This window comes from Bombus impatiens, unplaced genomic scaffold (assembly GCF_000188095.3).
Source record: "Bombus impatiens unplaced genomic scaffold, BIMP_2.2 scf_0257, whole genome shotgun sequence".
Lineage (NCBI taxonomy): Eukaryota > Metazoa > Arthropoda > Insecta > Hymenoptera > Apidae > Bombus > Bombus impatiens.
Window position 1 is genome coordinate 251660 of NT_176676.1, and position 22713 is coordinate 274372.

At 38.7% G+C, this 22713-nt stretch overlaps 1 protein-coding gene across 3 annotated transcripts in view; it reads right to left on the reverse strand.

Annotated features, from left to right (window-relative positions):
- The window catches only part of LOC100741939 (POU domain, class 6, transcription factor 1), a 218579-nt gene that overhangs the window by 178656 nt on the left and 17210 nt on the right, over window positions 1-22713 (reverse strand). For all 3 annotated transcript variants that reach the window (XM_033320177.1, XM_033320178.1, XM_003488630.4), the window contains exon 2: window positions 20827-21122. In XM_033320177.1, coding sequence (XP_033176068.1) covers window positions 20827-21093 — 267 coding nt within the window. In that variant the 5' untranslated portion in view covers window positions 21094-21122. The remainder of the gene's footprint in view (window positions 1-20826; window positions 21123-22713) is intronic.

Below are 22713 nucleotides of genomic sequence, written 5' to 3' on the forward strand. Positions count from 1 at the left end.
TCTTACTCGTCTGGCCACTATGATCACATCTGATTCGCTTTGTTTCTAGAGCGAACTTTCTAAGGACGGATTTCCGTTCCTTGTTTAACCATTTTTTGAATATCGTGACGATATACGAGATACGTTTAACTTTTGTTTAACTGGAGTGTGATTTCGAAAGATACGATGAATATTACAGGGCCAGTATTTTTCTCCGTCTGGCCACAAATGTTCGGTTCTCATTGCTCGTTGGGAAAGATAACCATTGCAATTTGCTTCGCTCGTATATCGAATTCTTAAAATCCTCCTAATCTTCCAAGATCTAATCTTTCCTCGGGATTTAAACAAAGGGATTTAAAAATATGTATTATCTAACAGGCTTTACAACAGCTTTAGCTCAAGAAAATTTTCTAAAAATCTCCCAAGATCTAAACTTCTGTCAAGATTTAAACAAAAGTAGTACAGAATGTCTTCCACTGTTTGATGCAGAAAAAAATTCACGAATAGCCAGAAAAGAGAACTATCGCGGCACTTCCGTGGCATCACCATAAATTCCAAGTGGTATGGTTACGTGGGTCGTATTCGCGCGTGAGATAGTGCCGCGAGTAGAGAATGTATCAAAATCAGGCGCGAGGTTGCTTTATGGACGGGAACGCTCGTAAATACGCACTTCTGCTACTCCTACCCGGTTGTGGAACGCCCGGGACTCGGAGAGAAACTGCCTGGGATAGGTTGGCCGATAGAGAAAGGGCCACGAAATAGCTTCTACGGGATGCTAATAAAAGATAGAACCGGATAGATAGAGACTCCAGCACCAGATATCGCCTCTCCCTAACTTACTAGGTTCCATTGTTTCGCAGATCGTCGTCGCCGTCGTCTTCTGACCAACGTCATGAAAGGAACAGCAATTGATTGCCGAGGAAGTACCAACGGAAATAATTCTAGAAAACGCAGATAGAAAGGGCTTGGATGAATTTTATTGGTGATGTTAGGTGCGTCAGCTGTTGCTCGACAGACGTAGGAAGTGGTGATTAAAGAAGTGCGAAGTTGGATGTTCTATGGAACGTCTCGTTTTAGTAGAATTTGGTTGGAAACTTACATGGAGGCGAATTGAAATCGATTGGAGGCGATATGAACGAATAAAATGAATTGTCGAAGGAAACTTAATTAAGCAATAATTGTAATAGTATGTATCTTGTTGGGGAAGATTTAAACAGCTGGGTTGTTTAATTTGTAAATTTGAGATATCAAATACTTGAACTTCGAAATAAAAAAATTTGAAAACAAAAAATTTGCAAAATTTGTAAAAGTATTTGAATATTTGGGAATTTGAACGTTTGAAACTTTAAATTTAAAATATATTTTAAATGTTTTTTAAAACATTCTCCATCCTTTACACATCAGTAGATTCCTATCTACACTGCTCTCAACGCAAATACGAAACACTTTAGTTTTATACATTTCCAAGAAGTTCCCCATTACCACGAAACTACACAATCTTCATCTATCTCAACAAAAACTGCCACCACAATTCTTGACATCATATTATTATAACTGTGCTTTCAATAAAATTATCAATCAGTTTCCACGAATGAAATCACGAGGCTATTAGACTCTCATCAAGATACGCTTCTTGCTCTATGTTTTATAAACGTAGAATCTCGATTCTAGGAAAAAAGAAAGAATCGTGTTGTGCATGGAAATCATGTTGCCGTGCCCCAGAGGACAATCATCCGTAAGGTGTGCTCGAGTCAAGGGTACGTTAACATTTCTCTGAAACGGTTTCCCGAGCGTTTCCCAGCCGATTCAAACCTGGAATTCCCTTACGAGCAGTAGAAACAGTTATACCCCTTTGCCACAGTGTACTGATCGATATCCAACGATCGAACTTCCTTTCCCGCTGTGCATTGCTTTACGAATTTAGAGTCTCACGATTTACTGACTCACCGCTAACCTTGCTAACCTCTCTATTCTAGTGTTCTAACATTTACTCTCGAACCAAAAAGAAAAAAGGAATATAAACTAAAATGACTAGATATAATCAAATCCGTTACCTTCTTTACGTAATTTTCGATCCAGTCGCGTATTTACAATTACTATGTTACTTTGTTATTTTCACACAATGGAATAATTTCTTGTGAATATTTTAAGAAGAAAAAGGACAAGTTTGTAGGCACAATTTTCATAATTTTCCTACTTTGGACGACGAAGTACTATTATGTCTGATTTCTTGTTTCGATTCTATACCAAAGTGTCCAAAATTTGAGATACAAAAATTCGAAGATCATAGAAACTTTAAATAATTACGAATTCTAAACACTTGGAGCGCAAGAACTCAATGTAGAAACAGAAAATTTCATCGAGAAGGAAAGGACGCAATATATGGGACGATAAGACAAAATGCAGCGAATGAAAAAGAAAAAAGCTTCATCATCGGTGCGTGGAGGAACAAAAGGGGGAAAAACACGGTCGTTGGAAGTTCCTGTTTCGCACGAAACAGTCCGCTTGTCACAAGGACAGAAACAGGCGGCATGAAAGCAGGGAGCAAGGTGTTAGTCCGCACGGAATTTCCTACGCTTGATGCCGGATACGAGGCTTAATTGCACCGCCACACAATGTAAATATTCCGCGTCAGTTAACCACCGTCCAACGTACACGCACGCGTGTGAATGAAACCGGCCACTCTGTCATCTACGGTAATGCCAGTGTGTCATCGTTCTCTCTCCGTCTCTATCTCTCTTTCTCACTGGAACCCACGTTATCGTCCACAATGAATCTTTGCAAACCGGCCTTTTTATTCTCTCCCTGCGAAACGTATCTGAGCAAACAGCGTAATATAGATGATTGCACGGCCGCCGATGACAAACGCTAAAAATACCATGATTTAGGGCGAACGCTGGTTGATAAACTGTACCCAGGGAGTAGACAAGATCCGAGTATTGCATATTTCACGCGGCGCTTAACGCCAATGCGTTAGCTCTCCCGTCGATTCCGGACCTTTCCTCATACATTATCCCTTCGTTCAACGATTATGGATCGACTACAATCAGATACAAGTGGAGTAAGCTTTGGAACTTGCTATTCTATTAACGTTTTCTGAACAAATTTAAAGTTGAAGCGTGGGGAATAAAAGGAATTGGAAAGAATTTTGTAGTGACAGCATCGATGGAGAGTTTAAAGGCTTCGACTGTTTGAGATTTCAAAATTTCTATGATTATTTTACTATAAAGATTTGGAATGCTGGTAGCTTATGATAATGTTTGAAATATTACTGAATCAAAGAAATTAAATTTGGGGTTGAGATTAAGGGTAAATATCAGAATTTCAAAGTTACTCGCATAGTTAGAAAATTAAATCTGTGTCATCAATTAATAAGTAACATAAAAAGTTCATAGTTCAACTTAAAAATTCTGATAATATTTCAAATACATTATAGATATAATATAATAAATATATAATATAAAGAATTGTAATTAGGAGCTTTGAATATCGAAGCTAACAAAATCATTCGACTGATTTTAAAATTACATTTTTATAATTATTATAGGCTAATAATAACATTGACCAATCGGTATATAAATTGCCTTTGTAATTTAAAAAGCATTGGCGAAGGGTAGAACTTATTAAAGATCGATACAGTTGGCAAAGTTAAAATCTTGGTATCAACACGGGTGGAGAGCAGCAGCGAGATACGAATTTCTCTTTTCCTTCCGCGATATACAGATAGGAAAGCGCAAACACGGCGTGCACGGGTGACCCGGCCGAAGGAAGTTCCTAATCCCTGTGGCCGGCTAACGTTCAAACCCACGGCTAGCTCGCCGAGCAGATAGTTACACCTCTATACGGAGATACAGGTAATGCCTGTTTACAGATATCGGGGCAAACATTAATACGAAGTAGCTTCCACGTACACCGGAGGATTACGTTATTCTTAGAACCGCAAACATGACATTTTAACCAATTTTATATCCGACACATCTTTTATTTTTTTTATGATACAAAGAAAAAGAGGCTTCGAAAGTTGAAATTATACCACTTTTAGGTATTAATTTCCGTCAAAACTAATTTCGATAGTTAACTGTTATTAGAGTACCTAAATTTCTGTTCGTAGATATCGAGGCATTTGTGGAAAAAAGGAGGAGAAATTTTTTATCTTTGAAAATGGAAACACTTTAATTTAAAAATTGGAAAATTTGAACTTTCTTGAAAATATGAGAGATTCACAGATTTTACACAATTAAATTTTAAAGATTCCTACGATAGCCCATATGCGTCGTTAGGCCAATTAAACAATTTTAACGAATCACTAGTTAAACAATCTGTCGAATTTGTTAAGGCAATCATCGTAAAGACGAGTTTCTGAAACGTCATAGCGATAAATCTCTTACACATCGACAATTAATCGAAAAATTTCTTATTGCTGGATTCGAGCTACTTCCGAGAGAAAGTTAAAGAGTAAGAGAGGAAGGATCGGTGGTTGCGGTCATCAAGGTGGAAAACGGGTCTGGGTGGTGGCGACACACACGTATAGTATCATCCCTTTCAACCCCCGTACTTAGGGTGACCATCTCATTTATATAGTAAAACAGAGTCGCGCAATGGTGAAGCAGGGACCGGGAGTTCAGTTTGTTTGTCGAGCAAACGTTTGCCGACGACACCGCCGGACACTGGTGCCTAGCTAGCTCTGGTCCTTGGTACAAGTCTGTCTGAACCACTGAAGGTGGGTCCAGAGAGGGTTGGGTGGTAGCAAGGGGGGAGGGATTTAATACCATCTCCCAGGATGAACAGTGGTGGTCAAATAACTTCGGCCAAGTGATTCCCTGCGACGGTATTAATGTGTCCAGTCCCTTCGGGCTTCTGCTTCATCTCGAAATGTCGATAATCTAAAGGCGTTCCTACTACCAGCCCCTCCAGCGTCATTAACTTCGCTCTGTTCGCGAGAATTATTCCTACGCCTGCAACTATACAACGTATATCAATTAAAAACAAAAATTCTCTTTGTTGGCTAACAAGATGAGACTGTCCCGATAATACTTTCCTACCAGACGTTAGTTAGGCTGGTTTAATTAAGCAGCTTCGATTACACGGTCCAATAAAGGCGCGAAGGATTAAATTCACCATGTAAAAAGTCCACAGTCACCACTCTCGCAATCAGTATTAATTGAAAATTCCCATCGACGTCTCTGGGTACAGCGACTCTGACGTCAATTCAAAGAAACAAACACCTCATCCTCTGTTGGTTCTACCGAGAGAGTGAAACAGTTGAAGCAAGGAGAAAGCGGAATGAAGAGAGAGAGAGAGAGAGAGAGAGAGAGAGAGAGAGAGATAGGATGGACGGTCGCACAAACGAAGATTAAACACGAGTGACGCTCGCGATTTCAAGATTCCATTCGTCTTACTCTAAGATCTAAACATCAAGGTCGTAAATCCATCAATAAATCCCGGCGCCCTCCTCGCGGTGACCACATTTGCTTAGGGATAAGAAGCAAAGACAAGCACACGAGGAGGGGGATGGAGGTGTAAGTCTGTAGGGCAGTGAGGAATGGCTTGGTCTAGCGAGCCTTTAGCCCCGGCTTAGCATGTACTGGAAACACCATCCCCTATCCTTCGTGTCGGGGCCAAGTTATACCCGCAAACAGTCGTACATTAGTGCCTGCAGGAGTCCTGCAGGATTTATAAGGGGCGCCCGCGGGCGCACAGGAGGCTATGTGGCCGTCTCTCGATGGTTAAAACTAGAAGAGACCTGTGGGATGGGGCATTGAGATCGGCCTGTGTGCGAATATCGTGGGCGAACGAGGAGGTAAGAGACGGAGAATTAGAGGGATACAGAGCAAGCAAGGCGGAGATGCTAGGAACTGTGGAGTCCAATCGAAGTGGAAGGGCGAGAGAGCAAGATAGTCAGGAAAGGGTGATCTCTCTAGGTTTGAGTTCCCTGGAATACGAGAGAATATTTACGTGTGCATCTGATGCACTGGTCAGTTTATGCTACTCTGAATTTCCCTCTTCCCTCCTCGTTGGGCTAACCTGAATTTCTCTACAATCTGGTAAACCTAGCGTCCAGGTAAACATACTAGCCGCGGTACGAATGAAAGCTTCGCTGTTACTCCATCGTTCTTCGCCTAACGTTACACACGTTAAACTAAAACCCAATTTCTACCTTAAATCGTAAAAGGCCCGGGTATCGTCACTATAACCATTCATTATGTAGCAACCGTACGAAAGGGGATGGATAATGCACCGCCGGGGATTATCGTATTCGATCCTCGAATTCGTTCGTGCAACTTCGTATCCGCGAAACTACTGCTCGTTGCGCTCGGGCTTTAACGAGCAATTGGCAGCCAGTGGAAACGGGCTAAACATCAGGGACGAGGTTCAACTCGGAGTCTCTAAGAGTTCCGTTCGGTACGTGAGCACGTCGCCAGAGGGTTGGATCGGCCGCGGAAACAAGATGGGGGCTCGGTCAAGGGGGTTGGTCAGGTTGAAGGGAGGTGGAGGCCGGGTGGGTGGTGGTAGCCAGTGGTCAGCACACTTGGCCGACCCTACTTCGCTAACTAGTTTAATGATATATGTTGAGCTACAAGCGCCTTGATTAATCGTTAACTAATGTTGGACCTCGTAGTGCGCCACCACCACTGCTAGCACCACTGTGCCGGTACAACTACTACCAAAGCAACCCGGCCATCGTCGCCCACTATCACCAGGCCAGCAACACCGTGCCACACGCTTCATGAAGGAGAGAAGGGGAACTGGTATGACGAGAGGAAGAGAGGCTAGGAGGGAAGGTCTCTACGCCACCGCAGCAGTCCTTACCCTCGTCGAATCTACGGGACCCAAACTCGAACGTGGCCAAACAGAAATCTAATCTCACTCAGCGTATAATTTGATTTATGACTCGCGGCTGTTCGGGCGGAAAGAGGTAGGAAAAAATTGGAATTGAGAAGCTGACCGGACCGTGAGGAAAAGGAAGGGGCCAAGCAGCTCCTACGGAGTCATCGATGCAATTTGTCCGAATGTCTATCGTCCACTGGGGGTAAGAGAAACGAAAATGGGTGAGAGAGGAGAGTAAAGGGGGCCTCGGTGGTACGCAAATTTACGTCTCGCGAGAGACGTCCTGAAACCCCTTCAGCCTTCCTCGAATTGAATTAACTCGGCGTCTTCCCCCGGCTCTATTCCTGAGCTGCGCACGTGGAACATTGGTCATCCCTAATTCGCTTATGGCCCTCGATCAATTAAGTCGTCGGCCATTCGCGCAAATCCCGCTGACCCTTCCAGACGTCGTCTGCTCTTCCACGAAGACATCGTGTTACTCTGCTCGTCGCAACGTACGATCTGATACTTTGGTTTACAACGTTCGATTTTAATGTTATGTATCGACGGTGTTACGAAGTCTTATACAGTTTAAATGGGTTCTAGGAAATTTTTTGATCCGATTACAGTTAAGAACCTTGTCCATGGAAGTCACGTTCATATCTTCAGATATCTTTATCTTCTTATACATATTATATGGATTATATATCCATAAACATCTATATATTGTATCCCTGTATTTTATTAAATGCAAAATAAAATAGAAATGTTCGTTAAAAACGGGTCGAGAAGTTGGTAAATAACGATGTCTAATACCTATAATTAATTTGTTAAGTCGCCAGAACTAAAAAGATATTCATCTCATTTCTTTCCTAAAAAAAATTGCAAATTTATATATTCGTAATTTTGCTATAAGTAGAAATTCGGTAGAAGAGTTAGGAACCTTTAAGGTTCAAAAGTCCACATAAAAAGCACGTAAATAATATGCAAAAATATATAATGTGTAAAACAAATCTCTGCTAAGAAATAAATTTCGATAATTTTATTCCCGTAAACATTCTCATCTTCCATATCTATTTCATACAATTTCACATAACGAAAACGTGTTCTCAAGAAAGGAACCGCAGCATTCGAGCAACGCGTCACGGTAGTTAGCTCGTATTCGATTAATGCGGTGAACGCCGATCATAATATGGGACTGGCGTGTACGAATATGGCGAACGTATCGCGCGGCTTTGGATGGAGAGGGCTGCGATGGGGTGTGCCAGAGGGGGTGGCTCAGGGATGCAAGACACCGTGAAATTACCAGCAGAATCTCCCATCCCCGTGGGGGTGGTTGGGTGGAACGGACTCTGTCCACTCCGCGCCCTTGGACCACTGGCCAGCCGGGTATTTGTCTTGTCTCCTTGTTTATGAGATTCAACATTGTTATTTGGCACCGCACCGGAGAGTTCTAGGTACCGTGTGGCCGCTAGTTTCCGGCGAGTTTCCTACTTTAAAAGGCCGTGTCGTGGTGCACGATTGCAACGTGACTTATCCGCGGTTCTTCCTCCGCGGTCCTTCGTCCGCGATACCATTGTCTTTAATCAAGCAGGAAAGGTCTCTTAACCCTCGAGTCGCCTGAATTTAGTCTTGACTTCACTTAAAGGTGAATTTTTGTAAGTCTATGTATTTAAATATCATTGATGATTTTTGGAGAAATGTGATTTGAAGAGATTGGTTTTGTATGCGAAGAAATTTGGCTATAATATTGGATTAGAATTATAGAAGAACCACTTCTCTCGTCAAGGAAGAACGAATGTTCTAAGAAATAATAAGGCTAAGTATCTTGAACGTGAAGAGACAGAGATATATTGGAGTGAATAAATATATGAAATAAAAATTGTATCTCGGTTAGGCTGTAATAAAATATTTTGAACAATCAGATTTATATTTGATAAAATTGCTTTTTCCTATAAGTAAGAATAAAATTGTATTCGTACAATTCGTATTCATCTCTGTAAATACATGCTACAAAGAAGCTTTAACTAAATTAAAAGAATAATCAATCTTTTAGAACAATCAAAATGACCTCCCGTCGTAGAAACATTTAATATATTTCAAACTCATAAAAAAGGAACAAAAAATCTCTTAATTAAGAATCAGAACTTGTCCTTCAATCCTTTCATAATTTAACTATCCTCAATAAACTCACGCGCGCACACACACACACACACAGACACACACACACACATCTTTATGTTTCAATAAATAATTCTAACACAATAAAACCAAACTCGTAAATATCGAATTCCTTTCCGAGCTTGGATACTTGCCTGTTTAAAAAACAAGGATCTCTTAAAGCACCTCGGATCTCGCGATGTAAAAACGCATGCGACCGACACGTGATCCGTGAATTATCATAAGAAGAGTGCGTATAATCTTGGCCGTTTAAATTACTTAATAACGGGCCGCGACTGTACTGTACGACTTTGGTTGCGTGGCACCATCGTTAGGGCGGGCCGCATTTTCAATTAAATATATCTCGCGCAATCGCAACACCTTATCGCGAGCGTAATACGTTCTCGATTGCGAGGCGAACATCGAACTGGTTTGGACAATGGTGCCATATACGGCCGGCAAGCGAATTGCAATCACGTTTCCCGCGGTGCTTAGCGTTTCGCTCCTTCGCAAGATACTGTTTTAAATCAGTCGAGATAATGTTATCCGGCTTATGTTCCGCCTAATCGTCGAATTATCTCGACTACCAGCTCAACTAAGCCCCCGCTCGAATTACCTTCTTTTCCTCCACCTGATATATACAAGAGGAATTAGAATAAACAAAGGGAATCGCGATAGGAGAAATCTGATAAAGCAAAAGAGGAAAAGAGAAACTGAAGAATATTTGTATTTAACCATAAGATGTAGAATTCAGACAAATCGCGTTTTAATCAACTAAAAAATCTAAACTATCCGTTAAAATGGATTGAAAATTGAAAAGATAGGAATTTTATTTCGAGTCTTATTAAGATTCTGAGTACAAAATGAAGGAGTAGCTAAGGATTTTTATGACCCAATACTAATTACTAATTAACATTGTAGCGACCGTTTCAAAAGAAGAATAAATCAAACAACCACAAATAATTGTGATATCATTGAAAACTCGGAGAATAAGCGCCTGGAGAACAACTTTATTACCATTAGACGTTTCACATCTTGATTAGTTAAAACACGATTCGTTTTATGGCATGTGTCCGTGACATATGCGTATGAAGAAATCGTTTGAAAATACGATAAAAACGATGGTGGATGAATAAGACATTTATAAATAATTTTATATGTAAGTGAATTTAATGGGCTGGGTTTGGAGAAGATTCTCACGACGATCTCGGGGATTTATACGAGCGTGTAATTGATTGGTCGCTCGCAGCGAGAGGGATCGTCGTTTTAATAAGTATTTTCCAAATGGATTCTTAGAATCTCGTTAAGAAACGATCTCTGACTAAATACGCACTGTGTTGGTCGGTTGCACGTACATACGCACACATATAGTGGCTTGACTGATTATACCAAATTAGGTGTCTACGTAGCAGAAAATCTCTTGTTTCCGTGTGCGGTGTACGGGGAATTTAAGCTTGTCAATGAATGCCCCTTGATTAATAATTAGTTAAGAATAGTCGCGGAGGACGATTCTTTGTTCTAAACTTACGACACAATTGCTTCGTAATACTTCATCTTCTGTTTTCTGTTATCCAATCCTTATTTCTTTACAATCACATATACGACACACTAATGTGTACATTGAGTATCCTTGAGTATCCTTTGAGTACGCTTTGTCGAATTTATTTATAAGATTTGATATTACAAGTTTGTTCGTTTTATAAGATTTTCATATCATACAATTTTTACCAAAACGTGTAAATTAATGACAAATTAATAACTAGCAACAGTATTTATAACTTTTTAATGGAATTTATAGATAATAAATTTAAATTACATTTTAGAAAACTTAAGTCAGATTTTAGATGTCATTATGGAAAAAAATATAATGCCGATAGTTTTTCCATCAGTGTAGTAGAACTTCCTTTATCTAGCTCACAGGTTAGAAATTAGGTAACCTGAGGAGCTTTCAAACAACAAGATAATTCTATAAGCTTCGAAAATTACGAACACCAAGTTTGTTATTGCATATTAGCTTTTGAAACACAATATTGTAGCGGCATAATGTTCTACTGTACGTAGATACATCAGAAGATAATGTTCTACTGAACGTATGTAGATACATCAGAAAGTAATGTTCTATTGTACGGAGGTACATAAAGAACAAAATCATTGCAAATTATTAAAAAGGAGCAAATGTCCTTATTAAATATTATACTTATGATTAGTGTCATTTACTATGAAAAAACCAAAGTTTCTTTTTCTTTAGCATTTCATTTTATTGTAAAGCAATCACCATTTTGAACAAAATTAAAAAAAAAACGACCTTTCTTTAAAATAAAAAACTTGCAAATAATTATACTTGTTACGACCAAACGAAAGTCCCGAAAACCTGAAATCTACAGATACACGTTTCAAAAAGATCACCAAAAACAAACCGAATCCTACGGCTATACACAAATGATGGAAAATCATTGGCACCATCGACACGCAGAAAGTCTGCACGATCAATTGTCATAGAAAAAGCGAAATCGGGCTGGTGGTTTCAAAGATGAGCGGGTATTCACGTAGCGGAGATTCGCATCAGATGGAGATTGAACGAATGACACAGACCGCGAGCGAATTTCCGGAGGGTAGGAAGAGGGAGAGGATCGTTTTGGTGGTGCTGCGCGCCGCGACGGGAGCGTCGCCCTCAAAGAGCGTCGGCAATTAATTTTACAAGGACGCAAAAAGGATAGCAAAAAGCGGTAGAGGAAAAGCGGCCCGTGTGGGCCGGGTGCACACGGCTCCGCCACCGTGGCGGGGTCCTCGCGCGACGATGGGTTTTTATCTACAGCAGAGTTGTCAGGCCAACGAGTTCTCTGCCTCGTTGCCTGGCCACTGGCGTATAATGTCCACCGTCAATATAAGCTGTCGGATGCTTTTTCCTAAATTGACAGATTTTCAATTTAATCAAGTTCCAATCTAATGGAAAAATGCCCGATCTATCGGGGGATGTATGTTCGGCCGCGGCTCTCTTTCTCTGTTTCTCTCTTTATCTCACATATACTGTGTGGTCCTCTCTCCTTCCCTTCACTGTATATGTGTATCTACAGGTATATGGTATGAACAGAGGGAAAGAGCGCGAACGATGGAGTCTGAATGTACGGCAAGCGCGGAGGGGCCAGATTGAAATAATACTTTTATGTTTAATCGCAATCGAGGAGTCCGGTCCAGCGATTGTGCGGAGCCGCACGCCGATCTCCGAGATTAATCTATTGATAAACATTCCATCACTCTGCGAATAGCAAGCGGGAGAAATAGACGAGCCGTCGGCCGACGGGATATCACCCTTCTCGCTCCACCCTTCCCTTCCAACCCTTTCTATCCTATAGTCACCCTTTCTCTCACTGTGTACTTCTCTCTAACTATCTCCGTCGCTCTTAATACTTGTTCTTTCTTTCTCTCTTTTTCTCTCGTTCTGCCCGTTCTCCTCTTTTTTATTTCCTTTTTTTGTAGGTTTTCGTCGACGTCGTTCTGGCTGCCTTGCTTTTACCGAACGCCGCTTGTCGAGCGATACCCTATTCTTCCTTTTTTCTCACTTTTTCCCCCCTTTTTTCTTTCGATTCTTTTCTTCCTTCCATTTTTTCCTCTCTTTCTTTCTTCCCCGTTTTTTATTCTTTATTGGCTGAATAAACCTTTCGCGAGCGGCAAGCACACGATCGTGCGTCATAAAATCGCAGATTTTCCAATCCATAAAGCGACGTCCGTCAACTCGCTGGTGATGCTTTATAGAATTCGAAGTTTGAATACTCGAAAGGACAGAGGAATCATTTGCCTAATTATCGATGGTATCGTGTCGTATTTCACGTACCTTTCAATTCGTCGAATGTTAATCATTGTATTTATATAGAATCGTCGATGGTTCAAGTGATTTACGATCTAGTTCAATATTCGTTAGGACGATATTCCGAAAGTAATTCGCGCAAAAGGAAGCGGAGAATTAGAGTTACGTGCCATAAATTCATTTATGCCCGTACAAAACAGACAATGTCGCGTTTGAAATATGAGTAACTACTTAGTCTGTAAACCAATTAGTTGGCAAGTTTCAACGACAGCAAGTTTCTCTAAGAAGAACGGCGTCGCTTGATGAGCTGGAAACACAAAGTAGCGAATTGCACGCTATAGACGTGGTGAATGGAGAACATCTCCGAAAATGCGAATATAAACGATTATAATCAATGTTCTCAATTTTATTAATAGTGCTAATATCGAGTAAACAAAATATATAAAGAGAATATATGCGAATAAATGAAGCGTGTTCACTATTGTACAGTTGCCCATTTTTATATTTTGCAATTTTATGTCACATAAATTGTCAACTTCAAAATGTTTCATCACATATATTTGCAAATATATTTCTGCCCAAATACGGAGAGAAAAGCAATATATATCAGAATCATATTGACATAATCTTTTACAGTTTACTATATTTACCACGTTTTGCCTAAAGATACAAGGTATATTATTCCTATCTTCTCTGACGTTATATCATTTTTGCATCATTTTATACTGGCATTTTACTATCTTTCTGTATTGAGCCAAGCTCCAAAGTATCCATACCTATCCAAAGCTACAATAAAATTTACTTTATGAATTTTCGTACAGTTACTGCCTGCCTTAACAATTGGAGAGATTTCACGTGTGCCAGAATCCTAAAACGACCGTCATTCCGTAACCAGGAACCGCTGCGAAATCATCGAATCCGCGGAGAGCGCAACCTTGTCCTGGGCTAACCGACGATAATTGTGAAATTCGATCGAAACCCGATTGACTCGGTGAAATGAGCCAGCAGAGGTAATGAGATCCGAACGTGAAGCCGGGCCGGTTTGCTGCGCCAGCACCCCTCGTTTGCCTTCAATCACTTTCTTGACAGATGCATTTACGGTCCCGGGCTCGTGGCCATCAAGGTGGAATGCGCCTTAAGGCCCTCCACTACGTACACCAACCTGTCGATCCATCGAACGGATCCGAACATCAGAATCTACCATTCGAAATCATTAAGTTCAATTGACCTTTGAATAATGTCGATTTAAATAACGTGAATTTAGCTCCAGCTATATAACGAATTTTTTTGTTTAATAATTTTGAATTGGTCGTGTGTTTAGTTGAAGTTAGATTATTTTGTTGATCGTAACAGCCTATCTATATATTTTTCATTGGAAATAAGATAGAATATCATAAGAAATATATGGTGTGCTCTGAGGGTGCACCTCTAAGTTGAAAGACTAATAAAGACTAAGTAGGTTAACTAAGTCATTTCTTAACCACATACTTCTATAATTACGTGATTAAAGGGTAATAAAAATAAAATAATTTTGGCTAGATTGGTTTTAGTTCTTGCAAATTTTAGAACTTTATGAGTAGTTTATGAGTTTATGAATTTATGAGTTTATGAGTAGGAAACTTATAAATGAAGAAATTCCAAAAATCCAAAAATTGGGAATCCGAGTTAAGTCTTCCTCGGAGTCGCAATATAATTTTTGCGAAATGTTATGTTGTATTTGCGCTATCTTTCCTTCCAATGTTCTTTAAATCATTCACACTGTTAAAAATTTGTTAGTTCATAAAAATTATCTTGTTGTAATTAATCTAAAAGATTTAGTAACACATGGGTCATCGATGACAACCTAGCAGTCAACGTGATAATAACATTTTCTTTTCTCTATCCTATGTCATCATAAAAACACAACGGTGACATGTACAAAATATGGCTTTCGATCGACAGCTGGCTATTGTACTTAAAGTTTCAAGAAATCAAAAATTGAACGCGGGACTACGACTCTCTACTTTCAACTCTCCGATTTATTTAAGAATCTGTAGTTACTACACGTACAAGGATGCTTTCTTGGCAAAAATCTCTCGTAATACTCTCGTGTATTCTCTTCAAGAATCTCTCCAAGGATCCAAGGAGAGACACGTTCGTGACGATGCATCTATTCGATGTTTAACCGGATTCTCTGACTCGCAGATACGTATCGACTACCGGCAGATCGCTGGCACCCCATGCCGAAGGCACTCGATGCATTTTCTACTCGCTTCTATTTTATTTCAAGTCGTTCCATAGGTCGTACGAGTGCAGGGAAATTGGATCTCGACGCGACAGTCGCTGCGCTGGTCGTTTCTAACGAATTTGCAGGGAGGGGACCTTCTTTCTCTTTCTTTTTAACGCCGCTCGCTCGGTGATTTCAATGCTCTGAAGGGTACTTTCGACTTCACGTATTTTGCGATAAAATCGAGATTGTTGCAAGAACTTCGTTGTTTTTTCTCTCTTTTTGTAATTGTACAATGATTTTGTAGTGATGGGAAGATCTTTGATTGGATGAAAGTCTAAAGAAAGTTGTCTATAGCCCATGCAAACTTTTTAAAATTATTAAAAAATTGTCGAATATATAAAAGTGAATTTTTTGACAGATTTAAGAATGGAGGATTGTTTTAAACACTTTTATCTAATGTTAACTACTGAATTTCAAATTACATTGATATTCATAGAGCCAAACTACAACAAAATGGGATATTCCGATCTGATAATTTAACTATAACTTCGCATTTTCTAGCTACACGTATCTCATTTTAATATGAGTCATTTGGATCCTACGTGAAAAAAATTTTCGGGACGGTAGACTCTTGATAGTCACAAATTGGTAAAATCTTTCTCTGATTTTCTAAATTGAGCACTTTAACTGTCAATAACAAAAGTATTCAACTAATTCAAAACAATTAACGTTCTTACTATTCGCCAGTATCATCTTTCTCCATATTTCTCCATCCTCGCTAAATTTCCCTACTGATGAAATTTCCCTATGAGAATTGAACAAGAAGAGCTCAAAAATACACGAGTAATATTTTACAGAGCGTAAAACAATCAGGAGAAACACAGAACCGCGAATGGCCATGAGAAAACCGTGACCGATAGCAATGAGCCGCGATTACTCTTTCTCATCGAGTTTTTATGGTTTCTAATTGTCAATGATCGTAACTGTGTGCGAACGAGTCCTTCACAGCATTAGTCTTTTTCCGTTGAGTGGCTCATTTACTCTCGGACGGCCTCTAAAGAAAAATCCTTGAAGGACTGCATATTTGTATAGGTGTACTTATTGGTGTTAATGAATATCTATTATTCTCGCGAGAAGAAGATATTCCGTAATTAAAAGAGAAACGACTATGTGTATAATGGCATTGAGGGAATCATTTGGAATACGACGCTCAGAGGTCTAATAATTTATAATTATCGCGTCGAGACGTTCAAACGATTAATGTTCTATGTGAAGGGACGTTTTCAGATTACAGGTTAGAAAATTATCAAAAGATGATTAAGTTCAATTGGTGGTTTCAAATTTCTGAAAGTCTTAGTATGATAAAATAGTCATAATATGGAAGTATCTAGACGACAAAAGATCTTTTATAGCACGTATCATTTTTGAACTCGTGTTTTTTTACTTATTTTTGGTCTGGTTAAAATTTATCAAATTTTCACTTCACTTTATCACAATTCTACTTTCTTAAAAAGATTGTGAATTAATCCAACAGAATCATTCCTAATCATCTTTCATCTTCGTTCTTGCAATATTTGCAGAATTTCTATTTCAAAATTAAACAATAAAATGTTCAATACAAGTAGTAAAACAAAATACAGACTATTCGCAAATAAATTTAACTTGTTACTGTTTTAAACTTTCGAAAAGTCTGAAAAAGTTCTGGAATACTTATCGAAGTAAATACTTGAAATATCATTCGATCAAAATAAAACTTCTGTTATTCGCTGGTCGTCAACGATCTAATTTGCCAATGATGAGTTAAAATCACACCACTGTAAAAAACAGGATTTTCAAATTTTAAACTTTTTTTAATCTTTTTATTCTCAACTCCTATATTAACTATAATTTACCAAACAACTATTTCAACATCTATCAATAATAATAAATTCTAAACAACAAAACAAAACAACAAGTAACAAAATGTAAAATGTGAAAGAAGTAAATTAAACGTCTTAAGAAACCTCTCAAGCGTATATTCCATGAAAAAAGAAAAAAATTTAAGCAATTTTCACATGTTAATACCGATAAATAATTTTACGATCATAATTCTCTCTACCTTTCTTTCCTAACGCTTACAAAATAATAATCCAACAATCGCTTACTTTGGTCATTTGTTCATTATTCATATATCATTATCTCGCCACCTTTTTGGACACTCATCAACAATCATTCTACAAAATAAGTAAAGTAGTAAAATCAGAAGAAAGAACAACATAAATTAAACATCTTAAGAACATTCTGAAGAGTATACTTCAAAAAGGAACAAGAAAAAGCTAAGCATCTTTGACATGCTAACACCGATAAATAAGAAGATCGTAGCCGGCGGCTGTACGATCGCAATTTTTCGCTGGGTCTTTTCATATCTCACCAAGCGAGCGCACCGCCGGCGAAAACTCGCTGGCGACATTATTATGTATGCTGTACCCTGTTAAGCAGAGAGAGGCGTTTCTTTTTGCATCGTCGCTATGAAACACATCCTAGTTCTTTTGCGCGTAAATTGCATGCTCCCTTCTTCAGACTACGGGGACCGGGACGCCGAGGCATTAAGTCCATGCGTGGAGTGTCCACGGATGGATCCTGGATGTTTGCCGAGGGGATAATAGTGTAATGGATGAACAGAGACCAAGCGTGGACCAACGGATGAGACTGCTGTTTTCGAGACTCTAGTCTGAGGCTTCGCCGCCTCATTCCTCTTCTAGTATACTATTATTCTCTTTCGTCGGCTAATTGGCATCATTGTTGTGCATTGTTGGACGGACGAATTGTCGGGCGTTCCCGTGATGCCACGAATCAACCGTGCCCGTCCGCGAAAAAAGAAGCGCTTTTGTCGAACTTTAATAAAACGCTCCGGCGTGAATGCGACGACGATTAGGATTACACTGGCATTAATGCTGGCCTCCCCATCGCGGTGATGGACACAGTGTTATCTGTAGTTTTAGAATTTCTAGAAATTTGAACATTTAAGGTACCTCAGACTTCCCATTATTATATTTTTTTCTTTTTTCTAATATGAAAGACTTACACAATTGGATTAGCTCTTTTAGCCATAAGCTATAAGTTACTGGTTGTCATAAAGGCTCTAGTTTGGTAATTAAATGAATGAAACTTTATAACTTACAAATCATGTGATTATCTTATATAATGTAAAACTTTACAATTGTGGAGAAGTTATCAATATAATCTACAACTTGTAATTTATTATACACCAATATTATTAATCAATAAATTATTGTGCGATTCCGAAAAACCTCAAAACAAAAAATGTCTTTTTTTGTTTAATAAATAACAAATAAAATTGTGTTCCCTATTAACTATAATAACAATGATAGTACTCTGTACTAAAATATAATTAGCGGTTGATCCTACATAATCTCAAATATAGAATTCCTAGGAAAGGAAAGCCCACAAAAAAGGAAGCGACAGAAAATATCTCACTTTTTAAACAAAGCTGTTTTACTCAAATTTAGCCATCAATACGAATTACAATCTAGCCTCTCTGGCGAATACCTAGCGGCCAAGTAATTCACCGCTTACGAACCGAACAAAACGGCTCTCGTTAACAGACCTCCCATAAATACTAATTTCGCGCGTTGCACGCAACTAGCTTCGTTCCACGTACACCAAAATAACATTCAGGCCAGTTCGTGATCATGCAACGAGCCTATACTTCGCCCGTTTTCCCTGTGTTCCGAGTATTATAATAAACAATTACGATCTATGATAAATAAGATCCGAACCGAATAATCTTGACAGGAGAAAAGAAGTATTCTTGTTAACGAGAGCACGATAGATCGTGATCGCCAAAGATCTAGTGTTGATCTTTTGATACAGATTACAGTCTGATAAATGATCGACGCGGCCATTTCGATGGAGGGGCGACTTGGAAACCGTGATTAGACTTTAGTCCGTACCGTGGAACGCGGAAGTCTTTCATGCAAACGCTTAGGCAAATGTCGTATATACGCGCAGGAGAAGTCGCATACCGTGGCGTGGTAGCCCCGTTAGAAACTTTGACATTCTATCTGCTACGATTTTCCCACGAGCTCCGATGTACTAACGGGAGCAACCTTTTCTGGCAGTTTTGTGGTAATAACCCGAGAGCCAGCCGCTCTCTTAATGCTCCAACGACTCGCTATGTATGTGTCGAGTATGGAGATTAGATTGGTACAAGTATATGGGTATATTTACAAGTAACTACCCGATAACGCCTTTGTCTTTTTCTTCCGCTACGAGACTTAGAAAGCGGTTAGAACTTGGTGATCTATGACTCACGGATATGTCGAATAACGTGTGCAATGAACCGCTCGATTATACAATGAATTGCGGAGAAATTGTAAGATTATAAGAAATTTGCGTACTTTTTGTGGAAAAAATTATTTGGCTGAATATTATGTTTGATTCCACATATAATTTTGCGTAAATAGATATTAACCCTTTCACAATGTAACACAAGAGACTTGGATAAGCTTTTGAATATAATACTAAAAATTTCAAATCTTAAACATCATTACATATGACGCGAGTATTATAATTTATTGCTTGTAAAAAGTTAAAAGGATCCGAAAACCTTGAGGATATAGTTCTAAATATTATTGCACTGTCAAAGGGTTAAATTTGATTTCATATGCAATTTATCAATTGCATGTTGAAATAGGTATGGAACTTCAGTAAAGCTTATAGAATTGTAAGAAATACGCGTATTTTTTTGTAAAAAATTATTTGGATGGATATTTGATTCTAATTACAATTTATCAAATAAATGCTAAAGAAATTACAAAAGTTAAATGAAAATTTGTTGTAAGAAATTCGCATATCCTTTACGAAGAATCATTTCGTTGGATGTTAAATATTAAGTTTGGGGGCACAGTTAAATAGACGATAGAGCAATGGTATCACGCGTTGTGCAATCCCCGAAGAAAGAATCAACTGGTACAATGACCCCATCGTCCACATGGAAGTCGTTCGACACGCTTTGTTTTGTACGTTAATCATATACAGGTCAGAGAGACCATTGGCCGATTTAGGTTGGGATGCGGCGCGGCAGCTACTTAAGCAGACAATTGGTTGTCATTGACACACAAAACCGTTACTAACGAGTGTGACGATCGTTTCGACTGAGGGTCTTTCTTATTATTAACTATCTAGGACTGCGCGAATCCACGGATACCGGGGGAGGAATCTTCACGTTCCGTTTCATTCTCAAAATTAGCCAAATTACGAAACTATTGACTTTAATATGCTTCGAATTATAAAAACATCTGCATGCAACGAAAAACAGATAATATTTCTTGAAATATAAGCTAAATAATTTCTCTCTAAATTACAAAATTCTAGCTGTTATTCATCGTTACTATTTCTAACATCTTAATTTTGAACATTTCTAAAATCACTTACGTATTAAATATCCTTAAATTGTTTTTAGATCCTAACAATAATTCTATTTCTTTATCTTCCAATCTAAACACCGTCAAATTATAATGAATTTTGAAGACTACAGAATCTCCAAATTTTATCCGCGACTCGTGCTCATCTAGATAGAAAAGAAAAGAAAATTGTAATAGAAAAAATCAATCCTCGTCGCTTAATATACATCCCCTTAAATATTCTAAACTATTAATCGAACGACTTCCACTCGAACGAGACGAGTAAATCTCTCGTATAATTCGTCGCGTTATTTAACGAGCATTGCGAGTTTCACGAAGTGACTGCTCCCGTGTTGATTAGAACGAATCTTAATCGATCACGGTACATTAGTTCGTAGAGTGAACGCAAGGGAGAGAGAGCGAGAGAGAAATAGAGATATATAGGATTCATAGGGACTTACCTCGCTCTTCAGATTCAATGGCACGTCGCAGGGCGCGTCCAACTCGGCTTCCGTTTTCACCTGATGAGACAGCATACTGTGGCTGTGCCTGGGCGGCACGGCGGTCGCCAACATGTTGGGATGCTGCAGATGCTGAAGACGAGGTTGGAGATGGGACTGGTGGTGATAAGGCGGCGACAATTGGGTGTTCAGAGTGCGAAGATCAGCTGGCGGGGAAGCGGGCGCAGCGGTACTGCTCTGTTCCTCCTCGGCCGAACCCTCTGCCATGTCAGCCTTGCATCCCGGGGACTCGTAATCTGCAAATCGACCAAAACTCTCTGAGGACCGATCTAATAGTTGAAATCGCCGCCTGCACGCGCCCCTGTCCCGTTCCCAATTCCATAATGCCAGGAATATCATTTGTCCCGGTTCGATATGCGCCGATGGGCGAAATGTGTCAGATAATGATCTGATAAATCAATTTTGGATTAAGACGTATGTTCGAAGACTTGTCCCAAGCCTGCTGTTTGTACACTGAAATAAAAGTGAGATTAGAATATAAAATTTTAAAGACAGCAGCAAGATTAAAGCATTGTTAATTCGACACAAACGTACGAATTCGAGAATCGATGTAACACTGTAACAATCAATGAAACCTACAAATAACCTACAAAAATTTCTCTCACTCGGTCTCTTTTTTCAACAATAGTCTTACAGCATTTTTGCTTTAAATTACATGTAATTATATCTATATATAGACAAATCTTATATACAATGATACCTTGTTCATAGTGAAAGGCTTAGATCTGATAATAACAATCAATGACAATCAAAATCTTTATCTGAAATTTCTATCTTAACTTTTATGTTACTATTAGTTTGAATATGTACGTTTATTCTTTAGACACCTTATATATTTAATACACACACTCTTTCTTGTTCAATTGCTTTTTTATTTTCGAGAAAAGGCTTGTTTTCTTTTGTCATACGAATGTAGAGTCAATGAGACGCGACGCAATTTTCACGATGCGCGTGCTGTGAGTAAACAATTGCTGATATTTGACGCCAAGCACGATACGTTTGAATGCAAGATGCTTCTAACACTCTTTCTTTCCACATTTAATCCTAAATATATTCTAAAAACATTATAAGTACATATAATAGTATTAATGTTTACCAAATAAAACACGTAAGTGTCAATTAATCTCACAAATTCCGAAAAAAATCATAACCTCTCTATTATTATGAAATGTAATACAGTAAAGAAAGTTAAAAAGACTAATAACTTGCAATTGATGCTCTGATGACTAAATTCCAGATTTTTATGCATTTATGGGAAATTCAAAATTTAAAAATGCATGAGACACACGCATATATGAATAAGACATAGATATGTAACACGTATATTTACATGCGTTCACATACATGCAATATGTAAAAATATATAAACTATTCAAACTATAATACTTGTTATAATATCAAACAACATATTGAATATCAAACAAATCTCTATTAGATTCTATTTCTTTAATCGTGTTCATAAAGGTACAAACGAACATCTTACTGACGTTTAACCTAACCTAGAGATACTATATAATCAGCCACACCGACAATTTATCATATAATATCGCATATATTCTTACTAACAATATTTCTCCATGGTTCCAAAACGTTTCTACACATCTCCAAAACTACGCAGGAAGCTTCAATTTTGAAGAACAGAACACCAGTCACCAAAAAATATATGCTCGAACCTTATACTTCGCGAAGCAGCCTATCACTGAACGTCTCGAAGAGTTCGCAAAACCGCGTGAGAACAACGACGCGTTCGATAGATTTGGAAACTTGGGACCCCAGGAAACTTAAAAGGGCGTAGGACGACACGCATAAACACGATGCTAATTAAAC